The 23,813-nt window shown below is 47.1% G+C and overlaps 1 protein-coding gene across 1 annotated transcript; it reads right to left on the bottom strand.

Moving 5' to 3' along the window:
• Window positions 1-3,631: 3,631 nt before the first annotated feature.
• On the bottom strand, window positions 3,632-23,813 carry WFDC1 (WAP four-disulfide core domain 1). The gene is made up of 7 exons (XM_040410573.1): window positions 23,606-23,813; window positions 15,773-15,968; window positions 15,192-15,275; window positions 6,519-6,659; window positions 6,176-6,217; window positions 5,638-5,701; window positions 3,632-3,931 (listed from the first exon to the last, which is right to left on the bottom strand). Exons 1-6 carry the CDS (start codon window positions 23,729-23,731, stop codon window positions 5,640-5,642), a joined length of 651 nt encoding a protein of 216 aa, XP_040266507.1. The 5' UTR covers window positions 23,732-23,813; the 3' UTR covers window positions 3,632-3,931; window positions 5,638-5,639.

The following is a 23,813-nucleotide window of genomic DNA, read 5'->3' as shown; positions in this document are numbered from 1 at the left end:
GTGTACACGACACTAGCAGTATATACAGGTGTGTACACGACACTAGCAGTATATACAGGTGTGTACACGACACTAGCAGTATATACAGGTGTGTACACGACACTAGCAGTATATACAGGTGTGTACACGACACTAGCAGTATATACAGGTGTGTACACGACACTAGCAGTATATACAGGTGTGTACAGGGCACTAGCAGTATATACAGGTGTGTACAGGACACTAGCAGTATATACAGGTGTGCACAGGGCACTAGCAGTATATACAGGTGTGTACAGGGCACTAGCAGTATATACAGGTGTGTACAGGGCACTAGCAGTATATACAGGTGTGTACAGGACACTAGCAGTATATACAGGTGTGCACAGGGCACTAGCAGTATATACAGGTGTGTACAGGGCACTAGAAGTATATACAGGTGTGTACAGGACACTAGCAGTATATACAGGTGTGTACACGACACTAGCAGTATATACAGGTGTGTACAGGGCACTAGAAGTATATACAGGTGTATACAGGAGACTAGCAGTATATACAGGTGTGTACAGGGCACTAGCAGTCTATACAGGTGTGTACACGACACTAGCAGTCTATACAGGTGTGTACAGGGCACTAGCAGTCTATACAGGTGTGTACAGGGCACTAGTAGTATATACAGGTGTGTACACGACACTAGCAGTATATACAGGTGTGTACAGGGCACTAGCAGTATATACAGGTGTGTACAGGACACTAGCAGTCTATACAGGTGTGTACAGGACACTAGCAGTATATACAGGTGTGTACAGGGGACTAGCAGTATATACAGGTGTGTACAGGGCACTAGCAGTATATACAGGTGTGTACAGGGCACTAGCAGTATATACAGGTGTGTACAGGGCACTAGCAGTATATACAGGTGTGTACAGGGCACTAGAAGTATATACAGGTGTGTACAGGACACTAGCAGTATATACAGGTGTGTACACGACACTAGCAGTATATACAGGTGTGTACAGGGCACTAGCAGTATATACAGGTGTGTACAGGGCACTAGCAGTATATACAGGTGTATACAGGAGACTAGCAGTATATACAGGTGTGTACAGGGCACTAGCAGTCTATACAGGTGTGTACACGACACTAGCAGTATATACAGGTGTGTACAGGGCACTAGCAGTCTATACAGGTGTGTACACGACACTAGCAGTATATACAGGTGTGTACAGGGCACTAGCAGTATATACAGGTGTGTACAGGACACTAGCAGTCTATACAGGTGTGTACAGGGCACTAGCAGTCTATACAGGTGTGTACAGGGCACTAGCAGTATATACAGGTGTGTACAGGAGACTAGCAGTATATACAGGTGTGTACAGGGCACTAGCAGTATGTACAGGTGTGTACAGGGCACTAGCAGTATATACAGGTGTGTACAGGAGACTAGCAGTATATACAGGTGTGTACAGGACACTAGCAGTATATACAGGTGTGCACAGGGCACTAGCAGTATATACAGGTGTGTACAGGGCACTAGAAGTATATACAGGTGTATACAGGAGACTAGCAGTATATACAGGTGTGTACACGACACTAGCAGTCTATACAGGTGTGTACAGGGCACTAGCAGTATATACAGGTGTGTACAGGGCACTAGCAGTATGTACAGGTGTGTACAGGGCACTAGCAGTATATACAGGTGTGTACAGGAGACTAGCAGTATATACAGGTGTGTACAGGACACTAGCAGTATATACAGGTGTGTACAGGGCACTAGAAGTATATACAGGTGTGTACAGGGCACTAGCAGTATATACAGGTGTGTACAGGGCACTAGCAGTATATACAGGTGTGCACAGGGCACTAGCAGTATATACAGGTGTGCACAGGACACTAGCAGTCTATACAGGTGTGTACAGGAGACTAGCAGTATATACAGGTGTATATTTGGGGAGGAGGCTGCATTATTTCCTGGAAGAAATATTTTCAGCTGCCGTTTTGAAATCCGCCATATTGAAAGGTGTAACGTGATATATCAGTATTAGCGAGAATTTACTCTACAGACTGGAAGTCTCAGTTTTCACCCACCTGTACCTATTTAGGAGCGAGGTCCAAGTTTCTAAGGGTTAAAAACTGCCACCGATGCAGCAAAAGCAGGAAACGGGCGTCTTCAGCTGCAAAATCCACATTGAAAACTCACCAACATTTTCCTATTGGGGCTCATTTACTAAAGTGTTTGCGTCTGTTTTTAGTCTAAAAAATGCTGGGGCACGTTTCTCAAACCCAATTAGACTGTTGTATTTGCTTCACCTGTCAGTTCACAAATTCGACCCTGCGTATTGGCGTTAGTCTGACCTCTAGTGGTTCTTTATCAGTATGACAGGTTCATATTCTCATATTCACGAAGACTGGTCTAATTAGTGTGTGCATGAAAATGTGGCAGAAGTGAGTGGAAATTAGGCAAAATGTGGCGCAACGCACCACTCAGAACTGAGCCAGCCCTGGGGGGCAGTAGAAATTAGACTCTTTTTTTTTTCTAATAAGATATACCTACAGAAACGGGACGGAAAATAGGTGCAAAAGTTTGAAAACTTATACTGCTGCTTATTAACATCCAGCAATGTGGAATAATCATCCGCTCTGACGAGTCATCAGCCGCAGCTATCGCACTTCAGCCCCCATTCACACTGTGCATTTAACTGCCAGCTGTGCGTTCACTGGACGCAGCGCCATCACTGGCGACGGTCTCCGTTATCTTCTCACAGCACTGTGACCGTGGACGCACACCTACCTGCCATGCACTGATCTGTGGCTGCTAGGCATCTTGTATAACCATGGACACGAGGTGCTTTGATCGACCTCTCATCACGTCATGGTGGCTCGCTACACTACAGGCGTTGCGACCCAGCAGCCCAAAAACACCCCTGCTGTCAGTGTAAGCCCCTGGGCCGCAACATGTGAACACATCCCAAAACCTCACCTCTCCATGTGGTCCCAGAAACCAGACTGACCCCAAGCAGGTATCAAATGGATGCCAAATGTGTTTCACTGATGCACAGGATCCCTTTTTTTTTTTTACGGATCAGAAGAACAGAAAATGAAACGGAGATCTGAAGTCTCCTTATAGGTGAAGAAAAAAAAAAAGGGGGTCAGTCACCACATCCCAATACAATGTAACAGCTCTCTGCAAACCAAATAAAGTACAAAAACGTATTCTAATGCGAAGCTTATTATGTAAATTAGAAATGCTTGGCAGATACATTTTGTACAAAATTATTTGGGCACATAACAGGTAGAACTTAGCGTTGGGTTCCCGTCTTACAGAGATCGCCTTGACGTGCGGCAGACGGGCTCAAATAATTTAGTACAAAATGTATCTGCCAAGCATCTCTAATTTACATAATAAGCATATCATTAGCATTAGAATACTTTTTTGTACTTTATTTGGTTTGCAGAGAGCTGTTGCATTGTATTTTTTCCTTATATATGTGACCCCCAACTCCGCAAGACGGGACGCGGCACGATAGAAATCAGCGGCAAGTGACGGTGATGGCATGTTCGCCATTTGCTGCTGGCGGTTTTCTTGAAAACACACAAATGGGAAACTGCTTCAAACATCAAAGCTTTATTGCGATGATTGCTCCGCCCCCTCGCCGGGCCGCTGGCGCTCCGTGCAGACTAGAGAGGAAACCTAATTTAAGTTTATTTCACATTTCAATCTCTTTGTATTTTTTGCTCTTTTGGTTTCACGCCTCATTATTTGCGCAGTTGCTGGTTCTGGGAGATACAAAAAATCCAAGTCTCTGCCGCAGCTTCATCCTTCAACTAATTGGTCAGTAGGAGATGGCGGCCGCGGCGCAGGAATGGGCGTAAGGCACTGCGGCTGTCGTCGTCGCACCAGGAACATGGCTGACAGCGCTCTATACGTCCTCTATAGGGGGTCACTGACTACCTGTACATACAAGACACAAAACACAGACCACTGCTGTACTGTTTATTAGAGTCGCCATTTTCAAGATCTCTGCTTGCTATCCGTGAATGAAAACTGCTGTTTTCTTAAAGAGGGTGAGAACCTATTCTGAGCTAATGCCTCTCGGATTTGTCACAATGTATCAGTCCAAACAATCCTCTGTGATGTACACACTGATACAATGTATCAGTGCAGGTAAAATGTAACAAGTTATCAAGACAGGAGGGAGATAGACTGGATACAACAGTAACAAACCCTCAGCTGTGAGAAGTGTTAGGGCACCATGGGCTTCCAGATCCCGGTTGGCAGCAAGAATGTTCTCATTCACTGACAGCAAATAGAGAGCTTGAAAATGGTGAGAAACTGAATAAAATGGATATTGGAGAATTGCAGAAGTTTTCAGAAGTGACGGCCGCCTCCATATGCAATTCACTGGAAAATTGACAGAAAAAGCAGAGTACACATGTAAATCCTGCGCTGTCCATGACTTATTCTCCAGTCACATCCAAAGCTGCATTCACAGTTCTGAAGTAAGCAGTGCATTGTGAAAACTCAGCCTGATGCGCTCCCCCTTCAGACAGCAGGGTGGCCCTAGACCAGAGGTTTACACCTATTAGATGTAGTTGTATAAAGCTGAGGTGCCATGCACAATGCTATACTATAAACCTCTCCGATTAAATGTGCACGACAAAAAGGTAGTATGAAAATAACTAACTCCTTTATTGATACATCGGCGATAAAATACACAGGACAAAAAATAGGGACCCAAATCCCAGAATAATGATAGGATATGTGTTTAAGCGCCAGTTGAGAACATCGCATATTCTTAATAAACATTGGGATGTCTTACTGATGGATCATACTGAGAAGAAATATCTACCAATATGTCCATCAATAACCTATCGACGAGAGAAAAATCTCTGTGATGTATTGGTTCACAGTCACCACCAGGATATTAATCCTAGTAGACTATTTGGCTCAAAAGGCCCCAAATGGGGATGCCGCCCATGCGGCAAATGTGTAGCCTGCCCCAACATTTTGTCTACAGCAGCCTTTTGGGACGCCTCAGGCCACAAAGAGTACCAAATCACTCATACTATTACATGTAATACGGTTGGCGTAATTTATGTCGCCAGCTGTCCTTGTCAACGTATGTACGTGGGCCGAACATCACGGGAGCTGAAACGACGAACAGGAAGTGACGATGCGCGTTCCACCCTGGAATGCACTTGGCACTTTATATACCATACTGCTGAAGTCTGTTATATCTTATTACTGTGACACTGTCGTATATGGGATGGGATAGGCATTTGCTTTAGCATGTTTGCATGAGGACAGCAGTTATATCCTATCATTATTCTGGGATTTGGGTCCCTATTTTTTGTCCTGTGTATTTTATCGCCGATGTATTTGTTATTATATGTATCAATAAAGGAGTTATTTATTTTCATACTACCTTTTTGTCGTGCACATTTAATCAGTGAGGTTTATAGACCAGAGTTTTACAGCAGCTCTGGGTGTGAGTAGAGCAGATTTATCGACTGCAGCTTTTCAAAAAGTAGCATTAAAAGATGCAATCTCCCTCCAGTAGGGGCGGCGTAGGAAAAATTGGAATAACATCCATAGGCAGAAGTATAAGGTTTAAATGCACACCAGAGCCATCAAACAATGCGGGCGCGTGTACTTACCTCTAGCCGAGCTGTCTCTGGCTCTGCTTATCGACTGTGACCACCACGTTGTTATAATTCCCGCCTGCAACAAGAGACGCCATTATATTATTATACCGCCAACAATACACGGAGACCATGACAACAAGATTCTGTGATCGCAGTCAGACGCTGCCGCCATCTATCGCTGACCACCCAGAAGATCAGCAGAGCAGCCCCAGATTGATACACCTCACCTGTACTGATACATTGTAACAAACCATCAGAACAGGAGACTACAAGTGTAGAGGATTATGGGGGCTCTCCCCCGGAGAGCTGCACCTCTCTGGTGGTCTTACATGTGCCATCACTCTCTATTATTGTAAATGAGACATGGAAATGACATGAACACTGTAACAAACCCTCTGCTGTATGAGGTATTAGATCAGGACAGGTTTCCAGTCTCTGGGTGTAAACAAGATTGTTCCATTCAGTGACCGAAGGCAGTGATCTTGTGAGGAAGCACAGCGTCTTCTACAAGGATGCAGATTTATTTACAGCGCAGCGCCTGCGCACTCACCGTGATGCTCCTTCGGGTATTTGTGCCGCAGGCTCCTCCCATCTGGAATAAAACAAAGATAAGCAATGGATTCAGGGAGCGATGGGGACGATGCAGACATCACCTCCCCATCATCCACAGGACTCTGCCCTGCTTCTAGGAAAGCTGGGTGACAACCAAACAACATTAGAGCCGCTCAAACAGGAGATGTCATCCACCTCCTCAATCCCAGAATGGATCTTATACCGCAGCGAGTTCAGGATCCTGGGAAAGCGGGATGACAACCTCTGTGAGAGCTAAAATGCTGTGAGTCATCCAGCTTTCCCAGGAACAGACAAACCTGGTGGTTTCTTCTCATACTGACCTGAGTTACCCCTCTGCTTGATGCACTGCCCTCTGTTCGGGATGCCCTCAGCTGGGCTGCCGGGGTTAATTATATGGCACTCGTACCCTGTAGGGCAGTGCAGTGGCTCGTCCCCGTCCTCTGTCGTGCTGCAGGCCTCCGCTGTGAGCAAAGAGACAAGTCTCAGACAAATGAAAGGTTTCCATCATTGCCACCTCAGATCTCCAGTCATCAACAAACATCTCGAGTAATCATCAGTGTCCACCAGTCTTTACCAAACATCTCCAGTCACCACCAGTAAACCACCAAACATCTCCAGTCACCGCCAGTCATCACCAAACATCTCCAGTCACCACTAGTAAACCACCAAACATCTCCAGTCACCACCAATCAACAACAAACATCTCCAGTCACCACCAGTAAACCACCAAACATCTCCAGTCACCACCAGTCATCACCAAACATCTCCAGTCACCACCAGTCATCACCAAACATATCCAGTCCCCACCAAACATCTCCAGTCATCATCAGTGTCCACCAGTCTTCACCAAACATCTCCAGTCACCACCAGTAATCCACCAAATATCTCCAGTCACCACTAGTAAACCACCAAACATCTCCAGTCACCACCAAACATCTCCAGTCATCATGAGTGTCCACCAGTCATCACCAAACATCTCCAGTCATCATCAGTCCCCACCAAACATCTCCAGTCATTATCAGTGTCCATCAGTCACCACCAAACATCTCCAGTCATCAGTGTCCACCAGTCTTCACCAAACATCTCCAGTCACCACCAGTCATCACCAAACATATCCAGTCCCCACCAAACATCTCCAGTCATCATCAGTGTCCACCAGTCTTCACCAAACATCTCCAGTCACCACCAGTAATCCACCAAATATCTCCAGTCACCACTAGTAAACCACCAAACATCTCCAGTCACCACCAAACATCTCCAGTCATCATGAGTGTCCACCAGTCATCACCAAACATCTCCAGTCATCATCAGTCCCCACCAAACATCTCCAGTCATTATCAGTGTCCATCAGTCACCACCAAACATCTCCAGTCATCAGTGTCCACCAGTCTTCACCAAACATCTCCAGTCACCACCAGTAAACCACCAAACATATCCAGTCACCACCAGTAATCACCAAACATCTCCAGTCACCACTAGTAAACCACCAAACATCTACAGTCACCACCAAACATCTCCAGTCATCATCAGTCCCCACCAAACATCTCCAGTCATCATGAGTGTCCACCAGTCATCACCAAACATCTCCAGTCATCACCTGTTGTGCCTTTTCATGAGTGTAAACATTTATATATGAGTATTCTAGTTATAATGGATATTCCTTGTCTTTAAGAGCAATGTTGGTTTATATTCACTATTTTGTATGGATTTTTAATGTAGGCCAAAGAAAGTCCATGGGAAGATTACTGCGCCATTCAAAGAGCTAGTGTTATTGTAACAATGTATTATACATTTAGACAGTTAGAAGATACACGACACCTGCAGATTTAGAGGCTTCATCGTATTTCTTATCTGAACATGAATTCCACAGTGTGAGAATTGTCTAGATGTTCCTCAAAGTATATATTCATGTATCAAAGTTTGTCCCTCAGCTCTGAGACAAGGCCTCCAGATGTCAGAGGTGAGTATGATTGAAAGTGTCAGGCATGTATGAGTTAACAAGAGGAAGCAGAGATACTAGCGCTGCCGTCTATTGGGGAGGGGGGGTGGTATTTTAGGGATCACCCACACTGCGAGGGGGTTACAGTGGGGCGCGTCGCTGCTGGGTTCTGAAACAGGGATAATTGCCAAAAAACCCGGTATAAGTAGGAAAACCTAGTATAAACAAAAGGAAAAATATATTAAAGTAATGTCCCGTAAGGAGAGCGAATGGATCTACAACCTCAATACCCTGGCGCCCATTGGCCTTAATCAGGAAATAGAGCTGTTCGCTTTCCTATAATTCTCTCTTTTGGAAACGTATTACTAAACGCTGACGAACCTTCAAGTAGTTTAATGAACCCCCAAAATAAAATAAAACAAACCACTAGAGTACCGGATAGTACGGTGGAATAAATTTAAATAAATACAAAAACAAAAATAAATACAATAAAATCAATGGCCAGTCATGAGCCATTATGGATCCAATTAACCACCTCCGGACCGCCTAACGCAGGATCGCGTTCCGGAGGTGGCAGCCCTGCGCAGAGTCACGCATATATGCGTCATCTCGCGATGGGCGAGATTTCCTGTGAACGCGCGCACACAGGCGCGCGCGCTCACAGGAACGGAAGGTAAGAGAGTTGATCTCCAGCCTGCCAGCGGCGATCGTTCGCTGGCAGGCTGGAGATGTGTTTTTTTTAACCCCTAACAGGTATATTAGACGCTGTTTTGATAACAGCGTCTAATATACCTGCTACCTGGTCCTCTGGTGGTCCCCTTTGTTTGGATCGACCACCAGAGGACACAGGTAGCTCAGTAAAGTCCCACCAAGCACCACTACACTACACTACACCCCCCCCCCGTCACTTATTAACCCCTTATTAGCCCCTGATCACCCCATATAGACTCCCTGATCACCCCCCTGTCATTGATCACCCCCCTGTCATTGATTACCCCCCTGTAAAGCTCCATTCAGATGTCCGCATGATTTTTACGGATCCACTGATAGATGGATCAGATCCGCAAAACGCATCCGGACGTCTGAATGAAGCCTTACAGGGGCGTGATCAATGACTGTGGTTATCACCCCATATAGACTCCCTGATCACCCCCCCTGTCATTGATTACACCCCTGTCATTGATCAACCCCCTGTAAAGCTCCATTCAGACGTCCGCATGATTTTTACGGATGCACTGATAGATGGATCCGATCCTCAAAACGCATCCGGACGTCTGAATGAAGCCTTACAGGGGCATGATCAATGACTGTGGTGATCACCCCATATAGACTCCCTGATCACCCCCCTGTAAAGCTCCATTCAGATGTCCGCATGATTTTTACGGATGCACTGATAGATGGATCCGATCCGCAAAACGCATCCGGACGTCTGAATGAAGCCTTACAGGGGCATGATCAATGACTGTGGTGATCACCCCATATAGACTCCCTGATCACCCCCCTGTCATTGATCACCCCCCTGTAAAGCTCCATTCAGATGTCCGCATGATTTTTACGGATGCACTGATAGATGGATCCGATCCGCAAAACGCATCCGGACGTCTGAATGAAGCCTTACAGGGGCATGATCAATGACTGTGGTGATCACCCCATATAGACTCCCTGATCACCCCCCTGTCATTGATTACCCCCCTGTAAAGCTCCATTCAGATGTCCGCATGATTTTTACGGATGCACTGATAGATGGATCGGATCCGCAAAACGCATCCGGACGTCTGAATGAAGCCTTACAGGGGCGTGATCAATGACTGTGGTTATCACCCCATATAGACTCCCTGATCACCCCCCTGTCATTGATCACCCCCCTGTCATTGATCAACCCCCCTGTCATTGATCAACCCCCCTGTCATTGATCACCCCCCTGTCATTGATCACCCCCCTGTAAGGCTCCATTCAGATATTTTTTTGGCCCAAGTTAGCAGAATTTTTTTTTTTTTTTCTTACAAAGTCTCATATTCCACTAACTTGTGTCAAAAAATTAAATCTCACATGAACTCCCCATACCCCTCACGGAATCCAAATGCGTAAAATTTTTTAGACATTTATATTCCAGACTTCTTCTCACGCTTTAGGGCCCCTAGAATGCCAGGGCAGTATAAATACCCCACATGTGACCCCATTTCGGAAAGAAGACACCCCCAGGTATTCCGTGAGGGGCATATTGAGTCCATGAAAGATTGAATTTTTTGTCCCAAGTTAGCGGAACGGGAGACTTTGTGAGAAAAAAATTAAAAATATCAATTTCCGCTAACTTGTGCCAAAAAAAAAAAATTTCTATGAACTCGCCATGCCCCTCATTGAATACCTTGGGGTGTCTTCTTTCCAAAATGGGGTCACATGTGGGGTATTTATACTGCTCTGGCATTCTAGGGGCCCCAAAGCGTGAGAAGAAGTCTGGTATCCAAATGTCTAAAAATGCCCTCCTAAAAGGAATTTGGGCACCTTTGCGCATCTAGGCTGCAAAAAAGTGTCACACATCTGGTATCGCCGTACTCAGGAGAAGTTGGGGAATGTGTTTTGGGGTGTCATTTTACATATACCCATGCTGGGTGAGAGAAATATCTTGGTCAAATGCCAACTTTGTATAAAAAAATGGGAAAAGTTGTCTTTTGCCAAGATATTTCTCTCACCCAGCATGGGTATATGTAAAATGACACCCCAAAACACATTCCCCAACTTCTCCTGAATACGGCGATACCACATGTGTGACACTTTTTTGCAGCCTAGGTGGGCAAAGGGGCCCATATTCCAAAGAGCACCTTTAGGATTTCACAGGTCATTTACCTACTTACCACACATTAGGGCCCCTGGAAAATGCCAGGGCAGTATAACTACCCCACAAGTGACCCCATTTTGGAAAGAAGACACCCCAAGGTATTCCGTGAGGGGCATGGCGAGTTCCTAGAATTTTTTATTTTTTGTCACAAGTTAGTGGAAAATGCTTATTTTTTTTTTTATTTTTTTTTTCATACAAAGTCTCATATTCCACTAACTTGTGACAAAAAATAAAAAGTTCCATGAACTCACTATGCCCATCAGCGAATACCTTGGGGTCTCTTCTTTCCAAAATGGGGTCACTTGTGGGGTAGTTATACTGCCCTGGCATTCTAGGGGCCCAAATGTGTGGTAAGGAGTTTGAAATCAAATTCTGTAAAAAATGACCTGTGAAATCCGAAAGGTGCTCTTTTGAATATGGGCCCCTTTGCCCACCTAGGCTGCAAAAAAGTGTCACACATCTGGTATCTCCGTAATCGGGAGAAGTTGGGGAATGTGTTTTGGGGTGTCATTTTACATATACCCATGCTGGGTGAGAGAAATATCTTGGCAAAAGACAACTTTTCCCATTTTTTTATACAAAGTTGGCATTTGACCAAGATATTTATCTCACCCAGCATGGGTATATGTAAAAAGACACCCCAAAACACATTCCTCAACTTCTCCTGAATACAGAGATACCAGATGTGTGACACTTTTTTGCAGCCTAGGTGGGCAAAGGGGCCCACATTCCAAAGAGCACCTTTCGGATTTCACAGGTCATTTACCTACTTACCACACATTTGGGCCCCTAGAATGCCAGGGCAGTATAACTACCCCACAAGTGACCCCATTTTGGAAAGAAGAGACCCCAAGGTATTCGCTGATGGGCATAGTGAGTTCATGGAAGTTTTTATTTTTTGTCACAAGTTTGTGGAATATGAGACTTTGTATGAAAAAAAAAATTAAAAAAAAAATCATCATTTTCCACTAACTTGTGACAAAAAATAAAAAATTCTAGGAACTCGCCATGCCCCTCACGGAATACCTTGGGGTGTCTTCTTTCCAAAATGGGGTCACTTGTGGGGTAGTTATACTGCCCTGGTATTCTAGGGGCCCAAATGTGTGGTAAGGAGTTTGAAATCAAATTCAGGAAAAAATGAGGAGTGAAATCCGAAAGGTGCTCTTTGGAATATGGGCCCCTTTGCCCACCTAGGCTGCAAAAAAGTGTCACACATCTGGTATCCCCGTACTCAGGAGAAGTTGAGGAATGTGTTTTGGGGTGTCTTTTTACATATACCCATGCTGGGTGAGATAAATATCTTGGTCAAATGACAACTTTGTATAAAAAAATGGGAAAAGTTGTCTTTTGCCAAGATATTTCTCTCACCCAGCATGGGTATATATAAAATGACACCCCAAAACACATTCCCCACCTTCTCCTGAGTACGGAGATACCAGATGTGTGACACTTTTTTGCAGCCTAGGTGGGCAAAGGGGCCCATATTCCAAAGAGCACCTTTCGGATTTCACAGGTCATTTTTTACAGAATTTGATTTCAAACTCCTTACCACACATTTGGGCCCCTAGAATGCCAGGGCAGTATAACTACCCCACAAGTGACCCCATTTTGGAAAGAAGAGACCCCAAGGTATTCGCTGATGGGCATAGTGAGTTCATAAAACTTTTTATTTTTTGTCACAAGTTAGTGGAATATGAGACTTTGAAAAAAAAAAAAAAAAAAAAAAAAATCATCATTTTCCGCTAACTTGTGACAAAAAATAAAAAGTTCTATGAACTCACTATGCCCATCAGCGAATACCTTAGGGTGTGTACTTTCAGAAATGGGGTCATTTGTGGGGTGTTTGTACTGTCTGGCCATTGTAGAACCTCAGGAAACATGACAGGTGCTCAGAAAGTCAGAGCTGCTTCAAAAAGCGGAAATTCACATTTTTGTACCATAGTTTGTAAACGCTATAACTTTTACCCAAACCATTTTTTTTTTACCCAAACATTTTTTTTTTATCAAAGACATGTAGAACTATAAATTTAGAGCAAAATTTCTATATGGATGTCGTTTTTTTTGCAAAATTTTACTACTGAAAGTGAAAAATGTCATTTTTTTGCAAAAAAATCGTTAAATTTCGATTAATAACAAAAAAAGTAAAAATGTCAGCAGCAATGAAATACCACCAAATGAAATCTCTATTAGTGAGAAGAAAAGGAGGTAAAATTCATTTGGGTGGTAAGTTGCATGACCGAGCAATAAACGGTGAAAGTAGTGTAGGTCAGAAGTGTAAAAAGTGGCCTGGTCTTTCAGGGTGTTTAAGCACTGGGGGCTGAGGTGGTTAAAGAACATGTGTATACCAACCAACAAATTAATGCAATTATTGAGATCGATTACTATCAAAGATCGCTCTCCTCTGATAATTGCTATGCTCTTCTTTGTATTCGCGCTGTATTACAAACAAAAGCTGTCACCTTGGTAACCAGCGGGCTTAAAAACCAGTGAAGCAGGATCCACATCTATCCCTGAGGAAGGAATACGACTATTCCGAAACGCGTCGGAGGTATTGTGGACCAAAGAGGCTTCTGTAGCTCTCGAGTGTGACGTCACACGCCAGGTTACCAGGACAACGAACATTGCTTCCAGGAGCGCGCGCGTGCTACCGGCCGGAGCTACGCGCGTGCCACTAGGTAAGCAGAAGACAGCAACAGAAGACAGAAGCGGCGAACATATTTAACAAGTTCATCCAAGTAGCAGCTTCACATCAAGCGGCAAGAAACTTCTAGCCACAAATCTTCAAGACGGCTGAGCAGTAAGTACCTGCAGCCTTTTGTTTTATGTATGCTTTGTGACTTTATTCAGGTGGACTCTGAACGTTGCTCTCAGGCACCGTAGGAAGGAATCGGGTGTCATCTGATTGCATTGTTCCAGTGGACTTTATATTTCTTCAACCCTTACAAGATAAACTAAACTATACATAAGTGTCTCCCTCTGTCACTTAGTCAGCGCGGGTTCTATTTTTCCTTATGTATGAGTTAACCCTTAATGGTATGATGCTTATAGCTTTTACAACACTGCCACCTAGGTATGAGCAGGTAACACTACACCAGTAGAAAAAGTGCATTCTGGGTAGTGTTATGACATCACATTCCTTATCAATGTACATGCCTATCCAACAATGATTGCAAAGTTCCAAACTAGGAGGGTGTGCTCATCTGATAAGTGTTGGTTAAGAAACCACATACCAAAAAAGGAGGGGACACAAAAAGGGGAAAAACAAAGAAAGAAAGGGAGATCTCTGGAGAAAGATTTGGATTATCAGAAAAACTCTTGAGAGCTGACTGCCCCAAGACTCTGCACATCACTTGACCCTTAGGTTACGTATATTTTTATTTATATGTAGTATTGATATACATTAATTGGCTTGATACTTAGCCAGATACCCGCCCATTTGCGGCCGTGTAACGTTAGTTGCTACATCAATATTTTTGCTGATTTTAGTTACGATGCATATAACTGAATAAACGGGATAATATTGGAGAAACAATCTCATGGGAATATTTATTCCCTAGTTCGATATCAAGCTGATAATTTATACGTTTTATTGCAATACTACCATTATCCAAGTTTGGGCATAAGATTTGGCAGAGCAGGGGCTCGTATCTGTCATTTTCTTGATTGAGTTTCTGTGCATAATCAATTGATTTTATATCTCTCACAATTTTAAAGCCGTATTGCATAATATTCTCGTGTTGGTTGAGTAGTGTTTTGTTGGCACCATATAGTGGCGAATTCTGGGTACTGCATATCATTGTATATTATTGAGATTTACGTTGATTACTTTTTGATTGCATTCTAAATTATTGTATAATAAATCATTTATATTTTGCATAGACGATTGTACCCTGTTTTTTACTGATTGCACAAAATAATTAGGTTCTCGATCGAACTCTTGGAGATGTTTATGTCCATCTCACAGATCAATATAATTTTAATAATTTTTCTTTTGATCCATTATTATTTTTTTTTTATATAAAGCATATGGTTTTTATATAACCCGACACACCAAACATCTCCAGTCATCATTAGTGTCCACCAGTCATCACCAAACATCTCCAGACACGTCCAGTCATTATCTGTTATCTTCACCAATCACCACCTTTATCATCATCATCATCATCATCATCATCATCATCATCATCATCTCCCCTCAGTTCTGGGTCTTGACTGTACCTTGTAACGCTTCCTCGGGTCCGTCCAGTAACCAGCCGTTACCCCCCAGCCAGCGTGGTTTGGGCTGCACCAGCCAGTCCAGCACTACAATGAAAGAAGTGAGGTGGTCAGTGACAGGCAGGGGGCGCACAGGAGGCACTGGCAGCTATAGCGTGTAGTAAATGATGACTGATGCAGGGAAGGGGTTAAACACGCCTGGTTTCCTGCACTGTCAGAGACCTTGTATGTCTGAAGTTGTCAGGACTGTGGAGGATTCTGGGGCGCAGACCCCATCTCCCCTCCCGCCCGATGCACATGGCGGCTATTGGCCCGGATTACAGATGTGCACCCTTTCACTGCTGGAATGCAGAGTTGAGCCCCACATACAGCTGTACCACATGAGATGCCCATCAGAAAAGTCTCTTCTGTAGGTTTTATAAATCTTTATCTGTTCCTGGGAAAGTTGTGTGGCTGCCATTACAGCTCCCAGAGCCCTTGTCATCCAGCTTTCCCAGGAACAGACCGAACTAACACATGATGAATACTCCCATTCTCCGCAGATCTGGAGGTGCCACGTCCTGTGGTTTTGGGGTGCACGGTACCTGGAGGGGGCTGCACGGACTCCAGGCAGGCGTATATGCATCCATTGAAGCAGCAGCGCTTGTGGCGCTCACATTCAGAGTCAGCTCTGCAGCTCAGGACGTCGCAGGCGCGCTCCGGCAGGGTCTGCGGCGGGGGAGGGCAGCGGTCGTTCTTCTGAAAGTTGGAGTTGTGGGGGTGCAGCGGGTATTCATAGTCCTGGGGAGACAAAGAAGACACGGGGGTCTCCCAGCTGTATACATGACCCTGACCGCACTACCACCAGTGACGGGCAGAGGGCGCTGCACAACAAGTAATGGGAATATCACATGACATGCGGGAGCAGCTGCCGCGGAGATGATGGGAGTCACTGCTATACTTACTCCATGGAAAACATCTGGGGGGGGGTCTGACACCCTGGACAATCCTGCAACACTAGATTGTCAGCTCTGCGGACAGTGCAGGCGCTGCTCTGTGAAGGTTTATGGAATTGCTATCCATGGAGTTGCCTCATTTACAAGTACAGATTCTGCTCCAGATTGTTGCGCTTCATTCACACGAGGCAGCGACTAACCGCGCAGGACGCGCCGCCACTTACATGGTAATCACCTCAGCTGGGAAAAACGCAGGCCAAGATGGCGGAGACATTGCGCGCCCGGAGCCATTTCTAATACTGGATGCATCAGAGGCGCCGAATGGAAACGACAATGCGGATGTAGCAGAGCTGTGCGCGGCTGAATCAGTGGCACCGGGCGACTCCTGTACGTGCGGATGAGGTCACACGTGGAATATTTCTGTATCTGCTCACATATGAATGCAGCTGTGCCCCCCTCGCCCACGCCACCCGCCCCTGGCACTGCCAGGATCACCGCTATGCTCATGTCACCAGCAGCGTGTCCTCATCCGAACTCCCGCGACGTAGGGAAGGATCCCAGACGCGACCTGAGCCGGATCATCCTAACAAAACACCGGAAAACCAGGGCCCACCGCCCCTCCCTGACTCATACACCATCATATACAGGGGTCAGAGGTCACCACAGATCGGGCTGGGGGGGGGGGGTCACCTGAACGATCCTCAAATATTCAGCCGTTTCTGCTCGGTGACGACCATGGATCAGTGCCATCGCTGTGCCCATCGAGGTGGTCACCCTCAGTTCTGCAGTTCCATGCCTCAGTCTCTACTACAGTTCTAACATTCTATTCATGAAGCAGTCAGCTCTGGATGAACAGTAGCAGCTGCAGAATGATGGTGACTACTGAGGGAGAGATGGAGGAGGGGCGTTCCCTGTAGATTGTAACCTCCCATGACCCCCTCTCTGTCTGTATATGATTTCCTGGATGCTCCGGCCTCAATGTATGCTCAACATTAGGGCTGCAGCCGTGGACTCTGCTGCCACGGAGCTGCCAATTTAACCCATTCCTGCCAGGAACATGCGGGTGCACAGAGCATGTAACGGAGGGCGAAGCGACGAAGAAAAAACCTGAAGAACGCGGATCTGAGACACACATGTGAACGAGACCTTATCGGAAATATTTCTGCAGAAGGAGCCGAGACACCGGGGTCAAAAATCAGAAGCTGAAAACAAGCGCCATATAATCAGCCTCCCTCCCATCAATACCAGGCGTACAGAGCATTGCAAAAGTCCTCACACCCTCTCTCTTTCCTCACATTCTGTTCTCTCACTCCTTGTGCCATAAGTTTCCCCGATCATTCGGCCCTCAGCCCCCATAAAGAGAAAGTCTGAACAGAAGGTTACTAAAATCTCATATGGACATAAGTCTTCAGCCCCTTTACCCGGGACATAAGTCTTCAGCCCCTTTACTCAGGACATAAGTCTTCAGCCCCTTTACTCGGGACATAAGTCTTCAGCCCCTTTACTCAGGACATAAGTCTTCGGCCCCTTTACTCGGGACATAAGTCTTCGGCCCCTTTACTCCGGACATAAGTCTTCGGCCCCTTTACTCAGGACATAAGTCTTCAGCCTCTTTACTCAGGGACATAAGTCTTCAGCCCCTTTACTCGGGACATAAGTCTTCAGCCCCTTTACTCAGGACATAAGTCTTCAGCCCCTTTACTATGGGCATAAGTCTTCGGCCCCTTTACTCCGGACATAAGTCTTCGGCCCCTTTACTCGGGACATAAGTCTTCAGCCCCTTTACTCAGGACATAAGTCTTCGGCCCCTTTACTCCGGACATAAGTCTTCGGCCCCTTTACTCCGGGACATAAGTCTTCAGCCCCTTTACTCGGGACATAAGTCTTCGGCCCCTTTACTCCGGACATAAGTCTTCGGCCCCTTTACTCAGGACATAAGTCTTCGGCCCCTTTACTCAGGACATAAGTCTTCGGCCCCTTTACTCCGGACATAAGTCTTCGGCCCCTTTGCTCTGACACTTGACATTTCGCTCTGGTTCCTCCATTCTTCTGGATCATCTCTGAGACGTTCTACACCTTGGTTGGAGCCACCGGTGGTAAATTCAGGTGATTGGACATGATGTGGTAAGTTCAGCCCTGTCTATATAAGATCTCACAGCTGACAATGCATCAGAGCAAAAAAACAGGCCATGAGGAGCAGAGAACTGCCTGTAGAGCTCAGAGACAGGATTGTGCGGAGGCTCAGATCTGGAGAAGAGGACAAAACATTTCTGCCCAGGAGCACAGTGGTCTCCATAATTCTTACATGGAAGAAGAACCAGGACTCTTCCTAGAGCTGCCGCCCCCCAGAGACTGAACCTAATGGAGCATCTCTGGAGAGACCTGACAATGGCTGTCCACCGACGGCCCCCATCACAGGGGAGTTGCACCGCGCAGTGCCCGTCACAGGGGAGTTGTACCGCGCAGTGCCCGTCACAGGGGAGTTGCACCGCACAGTGCCCATCACAGGGGAGTTGTACCGCGCAGTGCCCGTCACAGGGGAGTTGTACTGCGCAGTGCCCGTCACCAGGGCCGGATCAAGAGCATCATGGGCCTGGTGCAGAAGATTTTAATGGGCCTTTTTATAGAAAATGAAAACGCAACGCAGAGCAACTTTTTATAGCACAAATAAAGTGTGAATTTACGCAAAATTACACATGTGAAAATACGCATGCATAAAGTTTGAAGTGTGAACGGGTCTGCGTAATCCCATTCAAGTCTATCGGACTAAAGTTCATGCGTAATTTTGAAGCAGATTTACGCACGGGTTTGCGTGTGAAAAATCTGCTGTGTGAACTTAGCCTAAATGTACATCTCTGGCCACAGTTTAAATATACAGCCATCTATATAGATGGCTGTATTATGTATAGCCACCCCCCAAGGAGTTAACTAGTGCTGCTGGATATGTCATTCAGGAGCATGAAAAGCTATTCACGTCTAGCTTTTCCATGCTCCTGAATGGCATATGTGTTTATAAAAGCTAATCTATTATAAGCAGATCTGCCATTGAGGAGCTTGGAAAAGATAGGTAGGCAAGAAATAGTCACCTAGCTTTTCCATGCTCCTGAATGGCATATCTGCTTATATGCATACATGTTTATAATAGCCAAGCTATTATATGCAGATCTGCCATTCAGGAGCATGGAAAAGCTAGGTGAGAAACAGTCACCTAGCTTTTCCATGCTCCTGAATGGCAGATCTGCCTTTAGGCATATCTGTTTGTAATAGCTGAACTATTATAAGCAGATATATCATTCAGGAGCATGGAAAAGCTAGGTGACAATTTCTCACATAACTTTTCCATGCTATGCTCCTGAATGACAAATCTGCCTTTAGGCATATCTGTTTATAATAGCTGATCTATTATAAGCAGATATACCACTCAGGAGCATTGAAGAGCTAGGTGACTATTTCTCACTTAGCTTTTCCATGCTCCTGAATGGCATATCTGTTTATAATAGATCAGGCTCAGCTATTATAAAGATATATATGCCTATAAGCAGATATGCAATTCAGGAGCATGGAAAAGCTAGGTGAAAAAAATCATCACCCAGCTTTTCCATGCTCCTGAATGACATGTATAAATTATACAGTAGGTGAGGTGAGCCAATGCTGATTTACTTACCGCCTATGAGTTGTTTTCTGGGCAGTACACTGAAGGCTGCTGAACGCGACTCACCGCTGGCAGCACCCCTGACTCCACGCAGGAAGAATTTTGAACTTCCCGCGTGCAGCAGCCGTCACGGTCTTTCACTTTACGGCATGGCCTAGGCCCCAGGGGAGGAGTCTGACGTGACGACGCAGCGCGGCGTGCACAGCTGACCTGTCACCTGACCTGATCTGTCAGCTGTCACTGTCCTGGTGAGTTCTGTAAAGGGCCGGCCTGGGAGATTTCTCCTTGCGCGCCGGCCCTGTCATCATCTGACAGTCGGCACGGTTCGGTCCTACTAAAGGGTTGCGGGGCGGCCGCCAGGCAACCTCAGCGAGGCGGCCTATGCGGGCCTAGCTCCGGTTGGCCTATGCGGGCAGGGCCGGACTGGGGATAAAAACCAGCCCTGGAAAAAGTTGCACACCAAAAGTTGAACAGCATTGTGTCCTTATTTACTTGTTTATAAAAGGCGAAAGCGTTCATTTTAAAACACGAATATGAATTTTGCCCCACAATAGCTCTTTTGTAGAACCCCCATGGGGGGGGGGGGGAGCATGTAGCAGAGCTAGTATAGCATGTAGCAGAGCTGTGTGTAGCAAGTAGCAGAGCTAGTATAGCATGTAGCAGAGCTGTGTGTAGCATGTAGCAGAGCTAGTATAGCATGTAGCAGAGCTGTGTGTAGCAAGTAGCAGAGCTAGTATAGCATGTAGCAGAGCTGTGTGTAGCATGTAGCAGAGCTAGTATAGCATGTAGCAGAGCTGTGTGTGTACAGGGTGCATGCAGCAGAGCAGGAAGCCTGGTAGGGACTCAGTGACACCATTCTTTTAACTAATAAACTCTCAGACAATTATCTGAGTCCCTGCAATAACTATAGCCACTACATCACAGTCTGCTCCACGGCATTCACTGCAGCAGAGCTGTGTTTGCCAGGAGCGAGTCCCTCCTGACCTTCGGTTCACTTGAGAGCCGACTCAGGCTACTTTCACACCTGCGTTCAGGTGTCCGCTCGTGAGCTCCGTTTGAAGGGGCTCACAAGCGGTCCTGAACGCAGCCGTCCAGCCCTGATGCATTCTCAGTGGAGGCGGATCCGCTCAGAATGCATCAGTCTGGCGGCGTTCAGCCTCCGCTCTGCTCAGTGAGCGGACACCCGAACGCTGCTTGCAGCGTTCGGGTGTCCGCCTGGCCGTGCAGAGGCGAGCGGATCCGTCCAGACTTACAATGTAAGTCAATGGGGACGGATCCGCTTGAAGATGACACTATATGGCTCAATCTTCAAGCGGATCCGTCCCCCATTGACTTTCAATGTAAAGTCTGAACGGATCCGCTCAGGCTACTTTCAGACTTAGAAATTTTTCTAAGTAATAATGCAGACGGATCCGTTCTGAACGGATGCAAACGTCTGCATTATAGGAGCGGATCCGTCTGATGAAACATCAGACGGATCCGCTCCGAACGCTAGTGTGAAAGTAGCCTCAGCAAGTGAACCGAAGATTCGATGAGCTGAGCATGCGCATTGATCTTCAGTTCACTTGCTTCTGCCGGCTCAGGAAGTGAACCGAAGATCCGATTCATGAAAAAGATCCGAACTTCCCATCTCTAAGAGCAGTGACGCAGCCGCGGTGACAGAGTGGGAAGGGGGGGGGGGGCGTGGTGTAGTGACAGCGTGGGGAAGAAGAAATTACAGAGCTGGAGGGGTGGAGCAATGAAAGGTTCTGGGGGAGGAGCAGTGACAGAGCCGTTACAGAGCCAGGGGCATTGATAGAACTTTCACCTCTGCCAGCATCCCTCAGAGGACCCCCTTTCTGCATGTGTTGTCAAACTGGGAAGGTGACGGGGGTCCTTTCCATGCCACATCAGCAGCTAGTTTGCCTAAACCACCTAGAGGTACGGGTAGTAATGTGCTAAGATTAGCAAGAGTGTGCACTAAACTAATTGCTGTGATCACATTAAGGCCTCGTTCACACCAGGCAGTGCGTTCCGGCCTGATTCTGTCCAGAATGCCCTGCACCGCATTGCGGCCGGCTAACTATATTGTGAGGCAGGAAGGGGTGTAGTGGTCTGTTGAAGTGATTGGCACCATAACCATGCCCAACGGCTGCAATGCGATTGGCTGCACAGGATCGCAAGGCACATTATGCCTGCGGTCCAGTCCAAACAAAATGCTGCAAGCAGCCTTGTGACCGGACCTCAGGCATAATTGTGCCTTGCGATCCCGTGCATCCGATCGCCTGCGCCTGTGGCTACGGTGCCATTCACTTCAATGGATTGTCACGCCCCCTCCTGCCCCACAACATAGTGAGCCGGCCGCGATGTAGGCATTCTGGACAGAATCATCTGGTGTGAACGAGGCCTAAACTTAGTCATTTCACACCACAAAGGCTGGAACGCAAGCCAGCCACCCATCCCTGCATAAGAAAGCGTGGCGGTGCATTGAAATAAGGTTTTGATTTAAAATTATTTTTTGTATCAGGACAAGTAGGTTGTCATGAGGGACAAGTAGATCGAGCCCCCGCTTTAGTCCTTCGACAAGTAGTTTTTTTAAAAAATTTCCACACCCCTGCACTGTTATGGGGGATCTGCGGATGGCACTGTTATACAGGATCTGTGGATGGCACTGTTATGAAGGATCTGTGGTTGGCACTGTTATGGGGGATCTGTGGATCACGCTGTTATGGAGGGGATCTATGGATGACACTGTTATGGGGATCTGTGGATGGCACTGTTATGGAGGATCTGTGGATGGCACTGTTATGAGGATCTGTGGATGGCACTGTTATGGGGATCTGTGGATGGCACTGTTATGGAGGATCTGTGGATGGCACTGTTATGAGGATCTGTGGATGGCACTGTTATGAGGATCTGTGGATGGCACTGTTATGGAGGATCTGTGGATGGCACTGTTATGGAGGATCTGTGGATGGCACTGTTATGGAGGATCTGTGGATGGCACTGTTATGGGGATCTGTGGATGGCACTGTTATGGAGGATCTGTGGATGGCACTGTTATGGGGATCTGTGGATGGCATTGTTATGGGGATCTGTGGTTGGCACTGTTATGGGGGACCTATGGATGATGCACTGTTATAGGGGATGTGTGCTATGACTGTACTCTGTGCTCAGCCTCCGAGTCCTACCTGATACACAGCCCTGAACAGCCGGATGACAGCTCTGCACAAGCAGCAGCTAGCAGGCTGAAGGACCTTCCGTGATGTCACGATCATGTGATCAGTCACATGTGTGGGAGGAGTCAGGCTCCGGGCAATGTCCGTGCTGGAGCCTGCTGTTGGGGGCGGGGCCGGGGGATGGGCTCCTCTCTCTGTCAGTCCCTCTGTGTAATACTGCACCAGTCAAGGAGCCTCCTCACTGTCGGCACGGCCGGCCGTGCAGCAGTCAAGGTTACCGGCCTAACGGGCCGTGCCAGTGCGGCCCTGTATGCGGGCTGCTGGGCCTATTTTCATGCAGGGGCCTGGAGCTGCAGCTCCATCCGCCCCTACGTTAATCCGGCCCTGCCCGTCACAGGGGAGTTGTACCGCGCAGTGCCCGTCACAGGGGAGTTGCACCGCGCAGTGCCCGTCACAGGGGAGTTGCACCGCGCAGTGCCCATCACAGGGGAGTTGTACTGCGCAGTGCCCGTCACAGGGGAGTTGTACCGCGCAGTGCCCGTCACAGGGGAGTTGCACCGCGCAGTGCCCGTCACAGGGGAGTTGCACCGCGCAGTGCCCGTCACAGGGGAGTTGTACACATGAGCCCTGTCCCGGAGATGAGGTTCGGTAAGTGCCCCCCCGCCCCCTTACCTCGTCCTTGTCGGGGCCCCTCGGGTGCAGCGCCCTCTTGCTCAGGCTCCGGGCGGCGCAGGGCGCACACAGGGCGCAGACCAGCAGCAGACAGCGCAGCACCGCGCTCCCGCTCTGCCCGGCCATCCTCCTCCTCGGCTGCTGGGGCTGTGCGGCCGGGGGCGGCGAAACTGAGGAGGGGGCGGGGGACGAACCGGGGACGAGGGGG

This window comes from Bufo bufo, chromosome 10 (assembly GCF_905171765.1).
Source record: "Bufo bufo chromosome 10, aBufBuf1.1, whole genome shotgun sequence".
In the NCBI taxonomy this organism is placed as follows: Eukaryota; Metazoa; Chordata; class Amphibia; order Anura; family Bufonidae; genus Bufo; species Bufo bufo.
This window is presented reverse-complemented; position numbering and strand designations above follow the sequence as displayed.

Excerpts from the sequence above, each read along its gene's own strand:
- WFDC1 (XM_040410573.1), bottom strand. The coding sequence starts at position 23,731 with ATGGCCGGGCAGAGCGGGAGCGCGGTGCTGCGCTGTCTGCTGCTGGTC. Across the intron at positions 15,969-23,605 it reads GGGGCCCCGACAAGGACGAG|GACTATGAATACCCGCTGCA; the intron begins GTAAGGGGGCGG and ends TTGTCTCCCCAG. Across the intron at positions 5,702-6,175 it reads ATACCCGAAGGAGCATCACG|GCGGGAATTATAACAACGTG; the intron begins GTGAGTGCGCAG and ends CTCTTGTTGCAG.